At 49.7% G+C, this 22,234-nt stretch overlaps 1 protein-coding gene across 2 annotated transcripts; it reads left to right on the forward strand.

Annotated features, from left to right (window-relative positions):
• The first annotated feature begins 427 nt into the window (after nucleotides 1-427).
• Nucleotides 428-20,855, forward strand: PSMD11 (proteasome 26S subunit, non-ATPase 11). Of its 2 annotated transcripts, none has more exons than XM_065039823.1 (14): nucleotides 428-618; nucleotides 2,448-2,549; nucleotides 6,226-6,350; nucleotides 9,920-9,991; nucleotides 10,335-10,392; nucleotides 12,182-12,376; nucleotides 13,208-13,352; nucleotides 13,591-13,651; nucleotides 14,909-14,971; nucleotides 15,562-15,687; nucleotides 16,216-16,251; nucleotides 17,182-17,233; nucleotides 18,617-18,759; nucleotides 20,305-20,855. In XM_065039823.1, the coding sequence occupies exons 1-13, from the start codon at nucleotides 528-530 to the stop codon at nucleotides 18,757-18,759; spliced, it is 1,269 nt and encodes a 422-aa protein (XP_064895895.1). In that variant the 5' UTR covers nucleotides 428-527; the 3' UTR covers nucleotides 20,305-20,855. The 2 variants fall into 2 exon arrangements, with proteins under 2 accessions (XP_064895895.1, XP_064895894.1); XM_065039822.1 differs by lacking the exon at nucleotides 20,305-20,855 and adding an exon at nucleotides 18,891-19,191.
• Nucleotides 20,856-22,234: the final 1,379 nt, after the last annotated feature.

The following is a 22,234-nucleotide window of genomic DNA, read 5'->3' on the forward strand; positions in this document are numbered from 1 at the left end:
CCCCCCTCAGTCTCCTCTTGTCCAGCTCCAGAGCCCCAGCTCCCTCAGCCTTTCCTCACACGGGAGATGCTCCACTCCCTTCAGCATCTTGGTGGCTGCGCTGGACTCTCTGCAGCAGTTCCCTGTCCTGCTGGAACTGAGGGGCCACAGCTGGACACAAGATTCCAGGTGTGGTCTCCCCAGGGCAGAGCAGAGGGGCAGGAGAACCTCTCTGACCTACTGACCACCCCCTTCTAACCCACCCCAGGTACCATTGGCTTCCTGGCCACAAGGGCCCAGCGCTGGCTCAGCCCGGCCCCCCGTTCTCCCCACGCTGCCACGTGCTCGGCCGGACCACGCGCCCTCCCCCGCGCCACGCCCCTTTACCGCTCCCGCCCTTGTCTTAGCCACGCCCCCTCCCTGCCCCTTCTCACTCCCTCCGCACCAGGACTACGACTCCCGTCATGCCCCGGGGTCCCCCGGAAGGGGCGTGGCGCCCCCGCCGGCCGCTTCCGGGCTGGCAGTGAGGGGAGTGAGGCAGCGCTAAGATGGCGGCGGCGGCGGTGCTGGAGTTCCAGCGTGCGCAGTCCCTGCTCTCCACCGACCGCGAGGCCTCCATCGGCATCCTGCACTCCATAGGTGAGCCGCCGCCAGCCGCCCCCGCCCCGCCGGCCGCCCCCGCCCGCCCGCCGCCGCCTCCCGCCCGCCAGCGCCGCCGGCTGCTGACTCACCGTGCGAGCCGGCGGGAGCGAGGCCTGGGCCCGGCCCGGCCCGCTCAGCACCGCGGCTCCTGCCGCCGCACCGCTGACCGGGAGAGCCCGCGGGCCCGCGCTGCCGGGGACCCCCGAGCCGGGCAGCGGAGCCCGCGGGTCGGAGCGGCCGCTCTGCCCGGGGGCGGCCCCGGGGCTGGCGGGGGCAGCGGGCAGGACTCTGCCCGGACCGGCTGTTCGCTCCCGGGGGCTTGGGGCTGTGCTGGGTCTGGGTGTGCTGAAGGGTGAGGAAACCGCTGGAAGTGTCATTTCACCTTATGACCCCCAAATACACCCGCTGTTCAAATCACCTTCTCAGCGCTGCGCGGAAAGTTTTGAGGTGTTTTTGTGTATGCTGTGCCTGGGGTTTTAACTTCTGCTTGTTTAACTTCTTGTTTGCAGCCGTTACCTTGTCGGGCTGTCTCGGGTGTTTTGTAGAATCACAGAATGTCCCGAGTTGGGAGGGACCCACAAGGATCAGCAAGTTTAGTGGTGCCGAGATGTCGGTGCTATAAAGCGGTTTGTAGACAAGATGCAGGCGTCCCTCATTATGTGAGCGTTGGGGCACAGGGAGAGGAGCTGCCTCAGAAACTGCTGTATCAAACACTAATTCTCAATTCTTCTAATTCATGGTGATTTCTGACCCGCTGTCACCCCGCTGTGTAAATATTTCTTGGTGTTTGTGTGCGATGTTGAAATCGGGATTGCCATACGCGCTTTAAAAGTTGCTCGTCCCGCTCGGTGTTTCTCTGGTTAATTAGCAGCTGGTTTGCTCAAGCCTGTCAACACACCAACAACATCCCGTGGGGTCGGGCTGGGTCAGGAGGGACAAACAGCTCGTGGTGCTGGTCGCTGTGAGCCGGAGCAGCCCGGGGAGCGTTGTCCTGATGCTTTTCTGCTTGAGAGCAAAGTTCCTTTGGTTTTGACACAGTGCGTGTTAAATTATGGGGGCTGGAAGCTGCAGCCTGCGCTCAGGGGCAGCGCGGAGGGTTTCGGTTCCCTCTGTTGGAGCTGGGCAGTGAATTTTGGCTTTGTTTGTGTGGATGTTGGAGGAAATTACCTGCGTAAGGGATGCTGGAGGTTGATATTTATGTAGTAGCAAGTGGCAGGAAGAAAGTGTGTTGTTTTGTGGACAGCTTATGTGAGAGGATGTTGCGTGAACACAGGTTTGGTGCTGTAGGTTGTTTGAAGACGTTGGTACCCACAGGGAGGGATCAGTTGTCGGAGTTTAGTGTGGGACAGAGCACCTGTGACACCTGAGCGAAGGGAGCAGACATATACCCAGCTCTTGGGTGTGACAGGATTGCAGCTTAATACACAAAGCGACAAACATCAGAAATCCCACTTCCAGAACACCCAGCCTTGGAAATCCCATTAAATCAGTTTTATTTGGTTTCGTGGCTTCAGCAGGAGAGGGTCTGTTGTGTGGTGGCGTTTGTTAAATGAAACTTGAACAGCTGGACAAGCTTAATGAGGCTGCTTCCAAACTTCACTGCGTGCTCCAACTTGAAATTAATGAGTGTCTGTCAGCTGGATTAAAGCGCTCACTATAAGTTTAAACTTTCCACATAATCTGCTTCCCAGATCTCACAGGCCCGGCTGAATTCACTATTGCCTGTTACAACAGTTACTTTATTTTGGTGCCTTTCCCGGAGCTGACTGGTAATGATTATCTTGTGACTGAATAGCTTTAAAGGTAACTTGTGTGCTCTTTCCTAGTGAAACGCGATGTCCAGGAAAACGATGAAGAAGCGGTGCAGGTCAAAGAGCAGAGCATCCTGGAGCTGGGGTCGCTTTTGGCCAAGACCGGGCAGGCAGAAGGTGAGTCTGAACTGAGTAACTGAGGATGGGTGAGAAATACATGCGTTCAATTGAGTTTAGTCTCCTAATGGGATAGAAGTAAAAGCAGTTTTTGGCAGGAAATGTCCCCTCAGAGGCAGGACAGAAACTAAAAAACTGGATAAACAACATAAAATATTAACTGCGTGTCACTTGGCCCAGTATTCCAAACAATTGCTGATGCATTGGGCAGTTTGGTTTATGACCCTTTGATGCGTGGCCATTTTAGGACCAGTGACTAAAGTTTCTGTTGTCATGTTTGAGATGAGAAGCTTCTTGTGTTTTGTTTTTGTTAATCTCGGAGCCGTATTTCAAATTGCAAAATTTGTCTCAAAAAGTCCTTTCTCAGCAGCAGCTCCTTTCTCCATTAATTGATTGATGTGCTGAAACGTGACATCAGAAAATCCTCGCCCAGCTCCTCACAAGAGCGAGACTTGACAGTCGTCCTATTGTGAACGTGTGAAAGGACAGAAGCAAAGATCTCTGCTCAGTGATTTCTGAGTTGAATTTGTTCGTGTGTTCTGTGTTCATGTGTTTGTTATTTTGGACTCAGTGGTTTAGTTTTGTTTCTTATCCTGCTTCTCTGGAGCAGCTCTCACCTCGAGCATTTGGAGGAGCTGATCCACCATGTCCATATGAAAACCGTCCTGTCCGTGGCACAGTTTGCTGTGGGATAACCCTGGTGTTTTCTGGCTGTGCACAGCAATATTCAGAATGAGAAGTGAGATGCATGTGCTCTTAAGTCTGGAGCTGTTTGGGGAACACAAGCCAGCAGAAGGTTTAATCAAACTGAGATGTGATGGGGCGCCAGACCTCACGTGCGAGTGGTTTGTGTACGGCAGTGTGATGTCTCAGCCAGCGGCTGATCGAGATCAGTTTTATAGTTATTCCAAAATGCACACTTGTCCTACTATCCAGTCTCTATAAACATCTATTTTGAGTTGGCTGTTGAACCCGCATCTGTGTGTGTTTGAGCATTCAGGGCGCTGATCCTGCTGCCATTTGTGGTTGAGCAGAGCTCGTGACACAGGTGATTTCTTGCCCTTAGAGCAGGGCTGGAAAAAAAGGTGCTGTTCATGTCCCCCAACTATGTGTGTCCACCTCTGATCTACCGTGACCTGCTTTAGAGTCAGTGGAGAAAAAGAAACCCTTCCAGCACACAATTCGCCTTTTCCAACGGTGAGAATTGAGAGCAGGACACATGAAGCCTGCGGTAAAAGCGCCTGTTTCTCTAATTGAAATTGCAGGACCTCAAGTCAATTAATTCAGGTCTAAGTATCTATGTTGGACTTGGTGGGTGCTTGTGGGGAGATAACCGAACGTGCCTTTGCTCCCACACTGAGGAAGATGCACGTTTGGGTTAAAAAAGGGGGAAATCATCATCAGAGTCTCCCCAAGGAAATGTGTGGACATGCTGCTGGTGTGCATAAGTAAGAGAAGAGTTATTAGATGCCTGGTGTGGAGCTTGGAGTGATTTGGGGTTTAAACCCAAGTCTTAGATGAGTATGAAGAGCTGCAGTGTATTCTCAGAGGGTGGTTGGCTAATAGAGTTGGTTTTTTTCTAAGAGGAAGGCGAAGTGATTGAAAATGACCACGTTAACTCATCAAAACCAGGTTTATGAAAGAACGAATGTGAAACGTGTTAAAGGGAACACTAAACTACAGAGCAACTGTCTTCTGCTGCTTAACCTAATGAGGAAATTACAGAAACTCTGCATTTTCTGGCCTGAGTGAAATGGATCTCTTGCTGCTCACGTTTGAGTTGGAGCTGGTGGGATTTCTTGGGTGGATTCAAGGTTGTTGCAGCGGCTCGTTGGCCACTTGCAAGCGATGACTTCTCAGAGGTGAAGAGTCTGAGCTGCAGCTTGGGTTAAAAATGAGCTTTTGGGTGGGGTTTGAAAGTTCTGACGGTTGTACTGAGAGTGTGAAGCAAACCTGTAGTTTTTGAGGACTAACCCCTAGTGAACTATGGCACAAAAAAAACCCCAATAATACAAATGACCCTTGGTAGAGATTAAGGATTGAACTAGTAGATTAATTATTGTTTTTTTAGGGTGGTTCTAGATTTTTATAGCATTGATTAAAACTAGAGGAGTGGAATAACTCGAATCAGGAATTGAGGTGCCTGGCATGTCAGCTTGTGGGGTGAGCAGCAGACTTCATTTTCCAGAGCTGCTGCTCATCACTTCTCCAGGGCTGTCAATCACACCCCTTTACCAAGCATTGCATTCATTTAAAAAAATATCCTAAAAATAGTTGACAGTTACACCGGTAGGAAAGAGAATTTTATATGGGAACTTTGAGCTTGCATGTCTAATTGTGGAGTTTACAAAATGCGCAGATGTATTCTAGTCGTTGAGTTCAAATCTGCTTTCGAGTGAATTCCCAGGCAACTGTTGAACAAGTCAGTGGAAAGATAAGTACTGAAGTCTCTCCCTTCCCTGCCTCCCTTCTCCCTTCCCTGCCTCCCTTCTCCCTTCCCTGCCTCCCTTCTCCCTTCCCTGCCTCCCTTCTCCCTTCCCTGCCTCCCTTCTCCCTTCCCTGCCTCCCTTCTCCCTTCCCTGCCTCCTTCTCCCTTCCCTGCCTCCCTTCTCCCTTCCCTGCCTCCCTTCTCCCTTCCCTGCCTCCCTTCTCCCTTCCCTGCCTCCCTTCTCCCTTCCCTGCCTCCCTTCTCCCTTCCCTGCCTCCCTTCTCCCTTCCCTGCCTCCCTTCTCCCTTCCCTGCCTCCCTTCTCCCTTCCCTGCCTCCCTTCTCCCTTCCCTGCCTCCCTTCTCCCTTCCCTGCCTCCCTTCTCCCTTCCCTGCCTCCCTTCTCCCTTCCCTGCCTCCCTTCTCCCTTCCCTGCCTCCCTTCTCCCTTCCCTGCCTCCCTTCTCCCTTCCCTCCCTCCTTCTCCCTTCCCTGCCTTCCTTCTCTCTTCATATTGAAATACTCATTATGAGTGTGGGGTGGTTGTTGTGGTTTTTCTGTTGTGTTTTTTTTTAATTGTCAAATCTTGTAAACACGGCAGTAGGAGATTTAGCTGACATTTGTGTAAGAATTAAAAGTTTGGGGCAAATAAGCCATGATTTCAGTGTATGACCCCGCTACTTCATGAGTCAGTACCGATACTTCTGCTGAAAGTGTCATCTTCCCCTGACTCTGTGACAGTAGAAACAGAAATCCTGTTAAGTCAGGTAAGATCTAATTAGGTAATGTTGTTAAATGTCATTTTTCCAGCAGTGGAGTGCGGGGTGTATCTGCTTTTCTAGGCCTGGTAAGGTACGGCAGATTAAAACATCAAACTGTGAGTTAATAAAAACATACTTAAACTATAAACTCCACTGCCCGTTTTATAGCAAAATCTCAAAGCATTTAGCAGATGCTTAACGTTTTAAAAACATGCCTGAGGCAAGCGTAGTTACAAATGGGGTTATAATTGGGTGAACTGGAGTAACGGGAACCGTTCGCTGCGGTACGGCTGGAGCCCAGAGCTGCCTTTGCCCGTCGACGTTCCTTCAGGTGACGTTTATCACCCTTTGCCTGTAAATGATGTTGAGAGGCTGCTTATAAAATGTTTGGGGTAATAAATCCTGCTGTGTTAGGTGCTCCAGACACGGTGTAACTTTTGGCTGTGGGGTTGTATTTCATAATTTGTTTCTTGGTTTTGTTTTTCCGCAGAGCTGGGAGGACTTCTGAAGTACGTTCGGCCCTTCTTGAACTCCATCAGCAAAGCCAAGGCAGCGCGCTTAGTCCGCTCTCTGCTCGATCTCTTCCTTGATATGGAGGCAGCAACGGGACAGGAGGTGAGACTCACATTTCAGCGATAATCTGTTCCCCAAAATCTATCTGAACTACTTTGCTTCACACTGAAGAATTATTCATGCCAGGAAACACTCATTTAATGCATTTGGATACGTTCTATTAATAAAACATTAGATAATCAAATTCACTCATAACCACGCTTTTCTGCAAGCCGCATCCTGCTGCAGGTTGGGAGGAACTGGGCATTTTGCTCCGATGTGTGTTGCTTGCTGTTAGGTGTAAAGCATTAGTAGTTTAGTGTTGGATACGAGAGGTGCTGTACCTGTTGTGGGGAGCTCGGTCCAGCGGAAGGGGATGACATAGGGAGAGGAATGAGTGTTCCAGGGCTGTTCAGGAGTTGGTGGGATATAAAAGTTACTCCTGAAGTGGGAGTGGAAAACATTTTGCAACTATCAGGTATAAATAACTTCCAGCAGGTGAACTTTTCCACTAGAAAATCAGTTCGGTCTCAGGTAGCCCCCAGTTGGGATTTACTCCATTCTCATTAGCTCCGTAGAATATGGTTGTTTTTCTTCTTTTCCTCTTCTATGCACATGAATTGTTGGTTATTTGGGGACGGGAGAAGCACAGTAGCAACTCAGAAGCGGTGAGGAGCCACTTAGAAGTGGTGCTGACCTGTGGTTTAACATGGTACACACAGCGACCGGCAAATTACAGCCTGTAAATGGTGACAAACAACGTCTTTTGTCCCTCTGACGCAGGAGGTTCAGGGAAGCGGGTGGGATGTGCAGGTGAGAAGGGAACTGCTAAAGGGGTCAGGAGTAAACGAGCAGCTTCAACCTTTTTCTAAAGGTAACTTGAAATAAGTGACAATTGGATGCAATCCCAAAAAGTGGCGTTTTACAGCAGGGGAAGAACTTGGAGTAACAGTGATGGAAATGTGGTCTGGTCAGTCCAAACATTCACTTTGAAGCGTATTCAGAAGCTGAACCCAAAACCTTATGGAGTTATGACACCTGTGAGGTGCTGTAATCCCGAATACTTTCAGCGCCTCAGAAATGTTGAGAGGGACGTTTTCTTCCTCGCTGTAACTTGGATTAATAAAACTCCCAGGAGTCCAGTAAAGCACTGAAATCAGAGATTCCTCCAGCTCCTCCTGCTCCAGCTATCGCTGGAGTGCGATAAATTGCGACTTCATAATGGCTTTTCATTAAACGTCCCTGTTTAATGAGCAGCGACGAGGAGCTGCCAAGTCCCGCAGTGTGGGACAACTCCAGAGCCGCTCCAGAAAGAGCTGTGGGCCGGAGGTCTTTGGGAAAAGCTGTTCCTAGCACCTCAGGATGACTTCTTGCACATGTTAGCCAGTACTTAATCGACACCCTCTGCTAATTGGGGTGGAACGTGGCTGCTTTATTCATCAAGGGAATCTCAGCAGTCTTAAAAATACGGGTCCCTTTGCTTTGAAGCGGTAGATAAAACATCCAGTGTCACTTAGTGACTTGGTTATAAATACTGGAGCTCAACACCTCTGGTGCTTTATTCTGCTAAAGGACACACATGGTCCTTTAGGCCCTAAAACACATGTATTCTGGTTTCCTTTCTAGAGCAATTTAAAGTATATTTTTCTTTATGGCTCAATGAAATGGTGCAAAACACGCTGACAGGGACCTCAAAGCCTTTCAGTCCATCCCTTACCCTGAGGCAGGATCAGTTCTCATGTACCCAGATGTTTTTATTTCGAACCAAAACGCAGCTGGTTAAGAGCCCCTGTTAGGATTTCAGCAGTGAAACTTTGGAAACCAAATCTTTATGCGTATTCCAGTGTGGGAGGATTGTCCCTGGTGGTCAGAAAACGTTCTTGGAAGCCAAATGCATTAGAAAAGCAGTCGAAGAAGGTGGTCTGGAGTTTTTCTGTGACAGTTGAAGCTTAAACTAAACTTACCTTCTGAACTCGACTTTCTCTTGCAATTTGTATCTTAAGTACTATAATACTGTGAACATTGTTACAAAGTGCAGAAGGTTAATCTAGGGAATAGAATGTGTAAATATGTAGCACAAATTTAGCTGGTTTATATCATTCCGTGCAACATTTCTGTGAGTTTAAGCTCTGGGGAGGTTAAAGTGTATGGTGTGTAGTTACCAGCCAGTCCGTAAAGAGAAGTTGCTCAACTTTCACTCATTAAGCTTGATGTTGAGCTGTTCTTTACCCAGCAATATTAAATTAAGTGTGTCGCTCAGATCCATTTGGGGCAGACACTAATGACGATTGCTAATTTCTGGGCTCATTAAAGCTAATTTGATGTTTAGCAATGCTGCTCTTTGGACAGCAATGACTTATATCCTTAAAATACATTGTGGAGATTCAGGCTTTGTTGTATTTTTGTTGCTTTGTAGGAACTTGACTTCAGTAAAGCCTTTGACACAGTCTCCCACAGCATCCTCACAGCTCAGTTGAGGAGGTGTCGTGTAGACAATAGAGTAGTGAGGTGGGTTGCAAACTGGCTTAAGGAGAGAAGCCAGAGAGTGGTAGTCAATGGTGCGGGGTCTAGTTGGAGGCCAGTATCCAGTGCAGTGCCTCAGGGGGCAGTACTGGGGCCAATATTATTCAATATATTCATTAACGATTTAGATGAGGGAATAGAGTGTACTATCAGCAAGTTTGCTGATGACACCAAGCTGGGAGGAGTGGCTGACACTGGAAGCTGTGCTGCCATCCAGAGACCTGGACAGGATGGAGAGTTGGGCAGGGAATAACCTGATGAAATTTAACAAGGGAAAGTGTAGAGTCCTGCATCTGGGCAGGAACAACCCCAGGTTCCAGTATAGGTTGGGAAATTACATATTAGAGAGCAGTGTAGGGGAAAGGGACCTGGGGGGTCCTGGTGGACAACAGGATGACCATGAGCCAGCACTGGGCCCTTGTGGCCAGGAAGGCCAATGGCATCCTGGGGTGTATTAGAAAGGGGGTGGCTAGTAGATCGAGAGAGGTTCTCCTTCCCCTCTACTCCACCCTGGTGAGACCACATCTGGAATATTTTGTCCAGTTCTGGGCCCCTCAGTTCCAGAAGAACAGGGAACTGCTGGAGAGGGTCCAGCGTAGGGCAACAAAGATGATTAGTGAGTGGAGCATCTCCCTTATGAAGAAAGGCTGAGGGAGCTGGGGCTCTTTAGTTTGGAGAAGAGGAGACTAAGGGGGGACCTCATTAATGTTTATAAATATATAAAGGGTGAGTGCCATGAGGATGGAGCCAGGCTCTTCTCAGTGGCAAACAATGATAGGACAAGGGGTAATGGGATCAAGCTGGAACACAAGAGGTTCCACTTAAATTTGAGAAGAAACTTCTTCTCAGTAAGGGTGGCAGAGCCTGGCCCAGGCTGCCCAGGGAGGTTGTGGAGTCTCCTTCTCTGCAGACATTCCAACCCGCCTGGACATGTTCCTGTGCGACCTCACCTGGGTGTTCCTGCTCCAGCAGGGGGATTGGACTAGATGATCTTTTGAGGTCCCTTCCAATCCCAAACATACTGTGATACTGTGAAATGATTGAAGCATGCTGCTGTTTCAAAGAGGGGCAGCAGAAGGCTTCACCAATTTCTTTCTGCTCCCTTTAAGGTTGACCTGTGTTTAGAGTGTATCGAATGGGCCAAATCAGAGAAGCGGACTTTCCTACGCCAGGCCCTGGAGGTACGTTACGCTGTGGATCCCAAATCTGTGTGATAATGTCTTCCCTTTATCAGATTAAATACCTATAAAGGTAGAGAACTTGTAGTGTGTTGTCTACGTTTTTATACGTGGAACGGACAGACGATAGCGGTGACACTAAGGTTAGCGACGCTTCGTGAATAGGCAGGATTTTACTCACCGTGTTTACACCTGATCTTCCAAGCGGTAGATCTTGCAGAACTAGACCATACAAATGAATGTAGTGAAGTCTGTGCAGATAAGAGTATAAAGTTTCATTTTACGACATAAATCTGTACCCCATTTCTCTGGCTTTCCTCACAGCAGTTCCTTTTCTGTTCTCCAGGCGAGGCTGGTCTCTTTATACTTCGATACCAAGAGGTACCAAGAAGCACTGCAGCTGGGTGAGTCTCCCACTAGGTGGGGCTAGTTCCTTAGTTAGTCTTGAGCCTAACGAGAGAGATGGTCAGCTACAAAGATGGTCAACTACGTCATGTTCCTTGATAAGTTTTGTAGGATTTGGGCACTCATTTCTCAGTGCTGTACCAGATCTGCCACCTTTTGCTTATAGCTCGGCGATAAAAGCTTTAAGAGGTCTCTGTTCTTACCGCTTGTTCATTTCAAATGATTTTGGAAGCAGCGGAGCTGGATCTGGTTGAATGGCGTCAGGTTTGCTGCTGGTGGGACATATATAGTGTAGTGCTGTGGTCAGAGAGGTCAAAGGGGGAAACCAGCTTTCTTCAGTTTGCTCAAATACGGCCCCAGTAAAAGCAACAGTAACACCAGGAAGTGGCAAACCTCTAAGGATGTAATTATTTGAGATGAAGTAGTGTAAAGGCCTTAAGAATTTGCTTCTGTACCACCTGAGATATGGTAATTGACCATCTGAACTCTCCTCTGCCACAGAGCAGGGTAAATCAGGTCATTGTCCGTGGCCCCGCTCCCTTTGGTGCTTTACAAACGCTCGTTTTGCAGATGGCTGCGGTGATGTAAGACGAGGTTTAAGCTGGCAAAGGGGGATTTGCTCAGCGTGGGTGCGTGCGGGGCCAGGGACGGCTGCGCTGACATGGGCAGGAGCGCTCACCTGCTGACACCTCACCGGGGACCCGTAACTCCTTACAGCCTGGTGACAGGAGCATGTGTCATGTCCGAGTCACCTTGTGTGACTTCTATCTGATCAGAACAGCAAGCTAAGTGCTCTGATACATGGAATTCCCTATCAAGTTAGAATTAGTTTACATACAGATATGTAATGAACTCGGGTTTAAGCTGGTCAGAGTCCACACTCCAAAGCTATGCTTAATTAAGTTAACTAATGATGGTGGTACAGCGTAGGGAAGGCCTGGACCTAGAGCACAGCCTTTCTGGAAGCTCTGCCGAGCCGTCAGCGTTGTGTGTGAGTGTTTCCGTCCGCGGCCGCGGGGAGTCGGCACAAACAGAGTCTGTGCGGGGTGTTTCCAGGGAGGGTCCGTTCTCTTCCACCTGGTGATGCAGTTTCAGCGTCTGAGTCGGTAAAGATGAGGTTTGCATCTCTGCGTGCCCTAAATTAGCTTTTTAGTCAGAAGCGGGAAGAAAGAAGGGGAAAAGTTTCCTCTAAGGCTGGCGCTTTCCATTCTCACAAGGCTTTAATGTGACAGTTAATCTCGGCATTTCTTAGGCTGGCCATTCCTAACTCCTAAACTTGATCTGGAGATGTCTTGTGCTTAAAACATTTCTTCTGCATCCCATATCCTTAAGGGTTGCTTGAAAATCCTCAGGTCTCAGCCTAGGGGAGCAGGGCAGGAGCAGGCAGTATTTCAGATTTGCTCAGAGCTCTCTGAGTGATATATCCCATTGTCACCTGGGGATGAGGCACCGGAGTTGACCATCCAACCTGTACAACCCATCTTTGACTTTCTGCTGGGTGTCTGCTGCCCGCGATGAGGTGGCAGAGACACATCCATGTACCCAGGTATTCTCACTTCTACCTCTAACACAAAACTGGTTCATTCCTCTCCAACTGTGGATTGGCACCAACCTATTATTTCTTCTTTATTTCTTCATGGAAGAACAGGTTGTGTAAGCCTGGCATCCCTTCCTCAAACCCCATACTGCTGTGGGGGGAGAGGGGTGTCTGAAAACGCTTGGTTTGTGTAGTCGCTGCTAGAAAATTCAGCGTGGGTTACAAAGGTTCTCGTTCTTCCCCACTACCAGGCTCCCAGCTTCTTCGGGAACTGAAAAAGATGGACGACAAGGCACTGCTGGTGGAAGTGCAGCTGTTAGAAAGCAAGACTTACCATGCCCTGAGCAACCTGCCAAAAGCAAGAGCAGCCTTAACCTCTGCCCGGACCACAGCCAACGCAATCTACTGCCCGCCCAAGCTGCAAGCAGCGTTAGACATGCAGTCAGGTAAAGCCCTGCAGGAAAAGGGGGAAACTAGGACTCGTCATGATGTGTCAGTCGACTGATATTTGTTCTTTCTGGAGTGAATCATAGAAAATGATGGTAGGTGGGACCTCAGGATACCTACCAGTCTGCCCAGCTGCCTCGAGGCGGGATCAGCTATAATTACATTGCTCCTGACACATGTTTTTTCAGCCCATTTTGGAAAATATCCGGTGATGGAGGGTCTGTAACCTCCCTAGAACTGCAGCTGTCTACAAATGTCCAAAAGGAGGTTGGAGCATGGAGGGGGCTGTTTTTTCCCTCCCAAGTAGCAGGTGGTAGGACAAGAAGAAACGGCCTCAAGTTGCACCAGGGGAGGTTTAGATTGGATATTAGGAAAAAATTCTCCCCGGAAAGGGCTGTGGGGCATTGGAACAGGCTGCCCAGGGCGGTGGTGGAGTCACCATCCCTGGAGGGGTTTAAAAGGCATTTAGACGAGGTTTTTAGGGACATGGGGTAGTGCTAGAGTTGGGTTAAGGTTAGACTTGATGATCCTGAGGGTCTGTTGTAACCAAAATGATTCTATGATTCATTACACTGTGTTAATGTTACTGCGACGTTGTTCCTGACCTAGTTTGGAGGCACTTACCCGAAGTGCCCTGAACTTGTCTGTCTTAACGTGTCTTTTTAAGAGAGGGTATGGATGTTCTTCTGCTAGAGATAAGAGAGGTGCAGAATGAAAGGTTTCCCTTCACTCAAGCACAAGATAAAGCACTGGGCAACCAAATTGTTCTGTCCTCTTCCAGTCGTGTTCAGAATTAACTCTAATGTCCGCCTGTTTGTTCCTCTCAACAGGTATTATCCACGCAGCAGAAGAGAAGGACTGGAAAACAGCCTATTCGTATTTTTACGAGGCGTTTGAGGGCTACGATTCAATTGACAACCCCAAAGCCATCACTGCGCTGAAATACATGTTGCTGTGCAAAATCATGCTGAACATGTACGTGGCAAATGGTTCTGCGAAGTTAAAGTCTGATAGTTAAATGGGAAAGGCTTTTTGTTTATAAGACTCTAAACTAGTGAAAGAACTTGAGCAGACAAGCTTTGCTGTTTGTCTTTATTTATGACTTAATCAATGGTTCTGATACAATATTACTATCAATTGGGAATTTTTGAGGTATGCTTAGATTTAATATGATGCTATTGTTGAATAAATGCTCTCTTCCCTCCGTCTCTAGCCCAGAAGACGTGCAAGCGTTAGTGAGTGGAAAGCTTGCTCTGCGGTATGCGGGGAGACAGGTATCGAAACATAATCCTTTCTGTCTTCCTATTATTGTGTTATTCTTTTTGTCAAACACTTTGGTCTTTTTATGCCAAAATACCCTTCACTTCTGAGCATCCCGAACGAGATCCAGAACTGATTAAACTTAAGTAATTATGATAAATCAATTGCCTTCAAAGGGAACACAGCGACTTTCACCACCTGAGAATCTGGTCTGCTCGCTTCAATTTCTAGTTTTTCTCCTCCCTGCTTCCTTGATGAGCTACTAATTGCCCAATGCCCCATGTCTCAGCCCTCGTCAGCTGCTCGGCTGATGTATTTAAACCTGAGTTATTGGTTGTTTTTGCTGGTGATGTAGCGAGTCCTGAAAATCCATTCATAGCAGCGTGGCTGCGCAGCTTGAGACCTCGTTGAGTGTAAGGTGGAAGCTGAGCAGCTGGGGAGTTGTTAAATCAACTGTTTATTCTCATGTTAACTTGCCAGTCTGTAAATGCCGCCCCCATATTCAATGCAGGGATGTTTATATGAAGTACAGGGCCAAAAGCCAAGCGTGCCAGGGTCTGAGCTGGGCTTAACCGCTGGCTTTGGCCAGCCAGCTGTTTATTTTGCTGCAGGAGCTAATACCTACCTCACAGAGGATGGGGGAAGCTGTTTAGCAGAGGTCAGTGAGCAGATGTGTGTAAAAAAGAGTCTGAAGTGGGGATATCCCTGCGCTGTCCCTGCCGAATCGCCAAGGGCAGCCCTGCTCCGGCTTCATCCTCCTCCCGCAATCAGCAGCGGGGTTGGAGGCTCCTTTGAGAGCAGCGTATGCCGAGGAAATCTCAGCTGTTCCCTGCCCTGTGCTCCCGGGACAGCAGCGATCGCAAGTTCTGACAGCAGCTGTGGAAACCGTGGACTTCTGTCACGCTTCCACGTCTCAGCAGAGGCAGCGAAGGGCAGAAATGCAGCCTAAGGGCTGAAAACGGCCACGTTCGTTAAGCGAGTGCCAAAATTAGTGCTTTCCTTAAGAATGATATCAAATTTGCTCCCAACCTGCTAGGAGCTGCAGCTGGTATTCCCAAACCTGCTTTGTTTCTGTGAAGCCGATTTCATGCTGTGTCCTGCAGCTGTTGTGACTCTGCCTGCGTGGCAGTAACACTGACGGGGCTTTAATACCAAAAGGAACATTCCAGCTTTGCTGCTTGAGCACGTTTTCAGTGTCCTGCGCAGCTGGTGTAATGGCACCGAGAGGACAATCCAGAAAAATAACCTGCTCCCGTTTTCTTTCTCCGCAGACAGAAGCACTAAAATGTGTGGCGCAGGCCAGTAAGAACCGATCGCTGGCAGATTTTGAAAAGGTGAGTCAGGAGACAGAAAACGGGGCCTGGCTGGACAAAATGCCACTTTTGGAAAGCTGTAGGAGCTGCTACATCCCACAGCAGGAAACCATAGAAACATTCCTAGAAAACAATAGTACCTCAAGCAAATACCCCACAGTAATCAACCACTTTGGTTTTCGCAGCCTGGGGCGTAACAGCTTGCTTGAAACTCGTTCTTTCCTTTTTTTGGAGAGCAAACTCAGCAGCAGTTTCCTGTACTTTTAGTGCTGTTCGGTGGGATGTGTATCTTCTGAAAAGTTTTCCTGGGTTCAGCAACACCACAGAGATAACAGGGAGGAACAGGGAACAATCCTGTCGTGCTGTTTCCTGAGTGTAAACCGGAGATTCTGGCTTGCAAAGCTCCGGGGTGCGAGCGTGGAAGTCGCTTTCTACACCGTGCTCAAAAGGCTGCTTGGCTTTCGTGACCTCCCAGCCTTTTAGCTGAATTATGGGATGGGATTAACCACTGACGCTTTGCTGGGCAGGGAGGGAACACTGTTTCCTGCTGGCCTTGAGGACAGGAAAGCTGTTGCTACCTGGATTATTTCTTCCCACCGTGTTTTCCGCAGGCTCTGACAGACTATAAGGTGGAGCTCAGGGACGACCCCATCATAAACACTCACTTGGCCAAGCTCTATGATAACTTATTGGAACAGAATCTGATCAGAGTCATCGAACCCTTCTCCAGAGTACAGGTAAATGTTTCCAGCAGGCACGACAACGCGCTGCTACCTCTGTCCCCTGCTGCTGGTGGGTGAGGGACACGTTCCTGTGCAGAATATTTCTTACTCAGAGCTGCTCAGCACTCCCAGAGCTCAGGGTTCATCGTTTTGAGCTGGAAAATGATGAGGGGGCTGAGGGGAGCTTTGGAAAGGCCCATTCCAGGGTCATTGCCCTTTCCATCCATCTCTCTTACACACGCTGAAAGGTGGACGTGCTTTTAACGCTGAAGGTAACAGTGTTTGACTTTTAATGGCTTTGACAGGGTGTGGGTGAAGCTGCCATAATATTGGAGAAGAACTGTTATTTCATGTTTAAGAGTGAAATGGTTTTAGGTGTCCCGTCCATCTTCAGTTAAAATTGGATATGATGGAGTTGCAAAGTGGACGAAGCCATTGGAGGTTTTTGGGCCAGAGCGTTTACAGGCCCTCGAGCTGTTCCGTGTTGTTGTGTGTCAGCAGTGCAGCTAACGATTTACTGAGCTCTCTTGGTCTCTCTTATAGATTGAACACATATCCAGCCTCATCAAGCTCTCCAAGGTAAGAACATCACTAGAAATCAGTGACACGTCTCAAGAGGGCAAAGGAATTGAGGCCGAATGGCTTTTTACTCCCTGTGTTAGCACTTGCTTTTTATTGCAGACAGATTTTCCTCTGCTGCAGTAACGGCTCATGTCGTGACCAGCAAAATCTTCCCCATTGACCCACATTTAATCCTTGTGAGTGTGCCCAGAGGAATCTTCCCTAGACCCCTTAAGATCCGGGACCCAGCTAATCACTTTGAAGTTTCATTAGGGATGCGTATGGCACATCGACTGTTGCAATAACTGCTTTACAGATAATCCCACCGTGATTAAGTTTTAGGAAAATCCCCTGCAGTCTCCAGCCAGTTGCATCCCAAAGTGTTTTTGTCCTGTGCTGCTGTTAAGACACAGAGGTTTGGAGCTGTCCTGAGCTCAGCCTTTATGGTCGTTACATCATCTCTGTGCAGTCTGTTCCTAGACTAGCCCTGGATGTTTAACACATGCTTAATAGTTTGAGTAAAAGCTGTTTCGCAGCTCTGTGTCCTGTTTGAAGAGCAGGAGAGGAGCCCACTCCTCCATCCTGGCGCAGGGCGGGAGCTCAGCTTGGTGCTGAGCTTGCCCAGCACTTGATGAATATTTGCTGACCCAAGGCAGGTGCTCCCTGTCCCCTAACAAGCGGTGCCTGTGTAACAACAGGTACAGTGTCCTCTGCGGAACGTCCCGCTGCTCTCATCATTAAAAGCTGCAGCCCGATGTCGTCGAAAGCGTATGGTAGTATCAAGTATTGTGCAAGAAGAGATCTGTTCTGACGTTATGTTCGGTGATAAAATAGCTGCTTTTAAGCAGTGCTTGTATCCCGGCAGGGTTGTTGAGTGTAGAGTGGTAACATTTGCGTTTCTTTATATGTATTTCCATGAGACTTTTAATTTTTCTGCTTCAATTTCAGGCTCAGGTAGAAAGGAAACTGTCACAGATGATACTGGACAAGAAGTTTCATGGTGAGTCTCTGTGTCCGTCAGTCCTGCCTTGCTGCCAAGGTCGTGTGTAAGGGAGCTGTGGACAAACCCAAGTGCCATCCTTAGACCGCTCTGCTCTGCTTCAGATGGCAGAGATGCAGGTTAATGGGCACTCAGTTCTGAGCCGTGGGTTCATTTGTGACTCTGTTGTCACAAAGGTTGTTCCTGTTCCCCCTGTGCTGGGCACTGGGGAGGCCAAACCTTGAATCCTGGGGTCGCTTTTGGGCCCCTCACACCAAGAAAACCCTTGAGGTGCTGGAGCGAGTGGAGAGAAGGGAACGGAGCTGGTGAGGGGCTGGAGCACAAGTGTGATGGAGCGGCTGAGGGACCTGGGGGTTCAGCTGGAGAACAGGAGCTGAGGGGAGACCTTCTGATCTCTGAACTGCCTGAAAGGAGCTTGGAGCCAGGGGGGTCGGGCTCTGCTCCCCAGGAACAAGCGCCAGGAGCAGAGGAAACGGCCTCAAGTTGCGCCAGGGGAGGTTGAGGTTGGATGTGGGAACAATTTCTTCCCCAAAGGGCTGTGGGGCATTGGAACAGGCTGCCCAGGGCAGTGCTGGAGTCACCATCCCTGGAGGGCTGGACAGACGGACATGAGGTTCTCAGGACATGGGGCAGTGCCAGGGGTAATGGTTGGAGTCGATGATCTTGAGGGTCTTTTCCAACCAAAACAATCCTATGATTCTATTGCTCCTTCCATTTACCTTCATTAAGTTAGAGGCTTAATTTCTCACAAATCAGGAACCACATTTAAACCCTTAATTGCTGCAGCTGCACCCAAGGTCAGTTGTGCCCACTCTCCTGCCGTGGAGCTCACTGGAGCCTGTGCTCACCTTGCCCTCATAATTTACATCAAGAGCATTTTGTGCGTTGGCGTGAGCACCCACACAGCACAGTCGATCATTCAGGTTTCTCTGGGACCACAGGAGGCTGCTCCTCCAACAAGCCCTCAAGAAAACAGCTCTGTTCTCCTTTACGTTGTCCCTGATGTCCATCTAGAAAGGCCTCTTGATCCAGCTGAGCAAGACGAACGGCTAGAAGAAGCGTCTTGGTTAGAGAACAGCTCAGAAATTACAGAACCCAGCTGCAGTGGCACCTGGAAATAGTGACATAAAATGGCTTATTTTGTTTAGTTGCTTTAGCGTTGTGCGAGGGGCCGCAGGAGGAAGGCGGCTGTAGGGAACGTGCAGGCGTGAGCGTCCCCAGGGTGGCTTCTCAGGCTTCTTTTGGTTCTCTTTTTGGGGAAAAGCTGCTGCCAGACAAAAACCAGCCAACCAGTGCAACCCAACACACAACCCCCTTCCAAACCCCGCACAGCCGACCCCTCATCTGGCTAAACCCCGAACTTCCCGCTCTCTGTCTCCACAGGCATCCTTGACCAAGGCGAGGGAGTCCTGATCATCTTCGACGAACCCCCCGTAGACAAAACGTACGAAGCCGCCCTCGAGACTATTCAGAACATGAGCAAAGTAGTGGATTCGCTCTACAACAAAGCCAAGAAGTTGACATAGGTGAGTGGCGGCTGAGCCGGCGCTCGCAGCCGCCCCGGACCTGTCGCTCCTCCAGGCCAAGGTGCGGTTTGTGTCCCCGAGGCTCGTTTTTCTCTCCTCTCGATTGACGTGGCTCTGTTTTCTTTTCGCAGAGTTGAATTTGCTAGCTGTCATTTGGAGAGTGTGTGTGACAGGAGAGTGAAACCTTTGGGAAAATGTTAGGAGACTTTTTCTTCTTTATTTTATGTTTTTTTTTTGGTTTTTTCCTCTTTGTTCTACTTTTCACTCGGAAAGTTTTTAAACTTCCTCATCCGGTGCATCTTGTATTCCAGACGATGCGTGTTCCAGTTTCCATGTAATCTTTACTGGCCGAACTTTGTATCTGGGGGGGGGAATATTGTTTAAACCAAGAGGGTATTCTAAATAAAAGGAAAAAGGCTTACACTACCTAAACATGTGCTTTCCACTTCCTGAGGGACGGCAGAGAGTTACGCAGGGACACAGTTTTGTTACCAGTAGGTGCCCAAAACAAGTTTGTTTCATCTCTCCCTCTGCTCTGAAATCTGAGGCTTTACTGACGGTGGAGAAGCAGCAACTCGATTCCATTTGTACTGCACCAAAAAAACCCAAAATGTACAGACTGCTGGTTGATGTTTTTCAGTCTTAGAGGCCTCGGATGCCCTGGAAAGCAGCTCCACAATGATTTTCCTGACGGCTTTCGCACCCGAATTTCATTGTGCTGCAGCGCAGCGCCGCCCTGCGCAGCCACAACCCCGAGGCGGCTGCGGCCCAGTCCAGACCATTCGGCCAGTTTCTCCGAAAGGGAACAGCGCAGGTTTCCCCCGGGGGCCTGTTTTGCATGCTCTTGTTTTCAAATAGATGTAGATTTTTCAATGTTTTCCCCCTCCGCCCGCCCGCATCGGTCGCAGGAGCAGGCGCCGGGCGTCCCGGAGCCCTCGCCTCCCCGCGTCAGCCCAACCAGGGCCGGGGACGCGATGGCCGGGCGCCCGTCGAGCTCTCGGGATCTCCGTCTGCCGCGTCTGTTTCCTTGCCCGCCGCCCGATGTGGGGCAGCTCGGCTCCCCGGGAATAACCCGGCGCGGCGCTCGGCGCCGTTCCCGCTCAGCCCCGCGGCGCGGTTGATTCCAGCACGTTTCATTTCTCTGGTGAGGTTACTAGCTCGGTTTTAATGCCATTTGGGCAGTGTAAGCTTCTGCATCTCTGTCCTGCTCATCTTTATATTTCCTTTCCCGTCTCTCTTTCCCTCGCCGCGTTTTTCTTACAAAATTTATATTTTGTAAACGGATTCTGTTTTATCAGGAAATATTTTGCCTTCACTGAATCTTAGACTGGCTGATTTTTCTGCTTTCTGTTCCCATTTTAACCCCTCCAACACTTTATTTTATTTTAATTTCCATCTCATCCAGTCAGTCGCTGTTTGGGTTTTTGGCACCATCAATATCAAATGTACAAACGGTTCTTGCTAACCAACACCAGGTATATCTGATGTTCAGATAAGTTCCAATAAAATATCTTTTTTTTTCAAAACCCTGGCTCCTGTCTTCAGCCGCCAAAGCAGATCCCGGCGCGGTTGGTGCATCTTCTCGCTTAGGGAAGGAGGATTTGGAACACAGGCCTGGCTGGAGCTCACGGAGTTACCATCAGAGATGATGCTTCTGCGACACGGAGTGTGAGGGACCATTTCTTCAGCAGCATCGCTGAAGATTTACGGATCACAACCTGTTTCCGGCACGGCAAGTTTGAGTTCAACCACATGTAGTTATAACCATTATTATGGTGACAAATTAATTACCCCTTGTACCTCTAAGTGTTCTCGGAAAACTCTGACGCTGTGTTGGAGAGTCTCGTGTGTAAACGCCGTGCGGAAGGCTAGAAAGGGGTTTAGGGTGTCATTGAACTGATGTGACATCTTTAATCTTCGTGTCTGAAACTTGTGCAGCGCAGACAGCACCAGGTTGAGGTGGTGCGGGGCTTTTGTAGGTGGGAAAACGCGAAGGGCCCAGCTGCGCTTCCGCAGGGCTTGGATTGCAGGGGAAACGCGTTTCTAGTTCTCTTAATAAGTTGTTTTTTGAACTATAAAGATATTTCCCAAAAGCAGCTCCGGCCAGCTCACAATGCCATCGAAGTGGTGTCTTCCCTGACGGTGCTTCGCTGCGGACGTGTTCTGCTGATTGTAGGTGAAGGAGGGGAAGTTAATTCCGAACAGCAGAGCTGGAGCCCGTGTGTGCTGTGGTGACGGTCACACAGGTCACACATGGGGTGGGGAACACTGTCCTCGGGAACAGCGGGACGGAATCGGTGCTGACCCCGCAGGTGACAACGGGAGCAGACAAACCCGGAGACAAAGCCCTGCGCTCAGGGAGGTTTAATTGCACCTTGGTTGTTCAAACCACCCATGGAAAGCCGGGATTTTCTGAGGCGTCTGGGTCCTTCCACCTCCCAGTGCATTAAGATTAGGGCCAAAAAAAGCTCAAAGGGCCGGGCTTGTTGTTAAACCCTTTTGGCTTAAACTTCAAAAAGCTTGACTTAAAACGCAGGCGTCCGCACCAAGGCGAGTTTCACACTGCTCGGGGCCAGGTCCTGTTTTTAATGGACAGAGGGACTTCTCGGGCACAGCGGAGCCGCTCGGCTGGACTCGCACGGTCCCTTTTGGGTCATAAAGCTGCTAAAGCTCTTTGTGCAGAGGGTGTACGAGGGGCAGACCCGTTCACCATCCTTACAAACACCGGCTCCTGCGCTGGGCTGGGCGTGCAGGTTTTCGGGTACCTTAGGTCAGGTCTGTCAGCATCAGTACGGGGGGTTGGTCCTGAGCTGCTCCTGCACCAGGATTGGGACAGGTGGGTTTTTCAAGCCCTGATCTGTATTTCAAACCACTGCATCCCGCTGCTGGGCATCAGTTTCACCCCGCGAGCTGCTGGCATCCAGCTCAAGGCTGAGAAAATCGCTGCCCTGGCTTGGGAGGGGAAAAATGTGAATCAGAAAACATCCCCTCATTTTTGGTACACGGCTGTGGCCACGAGTCCCCGGCAGTGCCACCAGCCCTGCTGGACGCAGCCACTTTAACCCAGAGTGAGGTTTTTCTTTACCTTCCACGTGCTTTAAACCCCAAGCGCCTGGTGGGTTTGTCCCAGGTCCATGTGGCCTGGGGACAGCAGCTTTGGGGACAGCCTTGTCCAGTGTCCCCCTGCTTCCCGGGCGGCTTTTGGTCCCCTGGTCACTGCGGGGGTGCGGTTGTGTCTGGATGAAATGGGAGCTTTTGGGGGTTTTTGGAGACTGTGTGGTGGGAAGGGGACAAGCACCGTGTGTGCCCGTGGTGACATTTTGGGGAATGAATGAGCTCAGTCCAAGTCATGAGCCGAACCCCGATCCGGGGAGCGGCGGGATGGGCGCTGTCCCCGTTCACAGCATCCCCGGGGCGGCGGTGGCACCGGGGCCGCTCCGCAGCCCGTGTCCCCGGGGGCTCCGTGTCGCGGCGC

Source organism: Columba livia, chromosome 23, assembly GCF_036013475.1.
Source record: "Columba livia isolate bColLiv1 breed racing homer chromosome 23, bColLiv1.pat.W.v2, whole genome shotgun sequence".
NCBI lineage: Eukaryota > Metazoa > Chordata > Aves > Columbiformes > Columbidae > Columba > Columba livia.

Coding starts and splice junctions, on each gene's coding strand:
- PSMD11 (XM_065039823.1), top strand. CDS start 528: ATGGCGGCGGCGGCGGTGCTGGAGTTCCAGCGTGCGCAGTCCCTGCTC. Junction 6,351..9,919: donor AGGCAGCAACGGGACAGGAG/GTGAGACTCACA, acceptor GCTCCCTTTAAG/GTTGACCTGTGTTTAGAGTG. Junction 16,252..17,181: donor GCCTCATCAAGCTCTCCAAG/GTAAGAACATCA, acceptor CTTCAATTTCAG/GCTCAGGTAGAAAGGAAACT.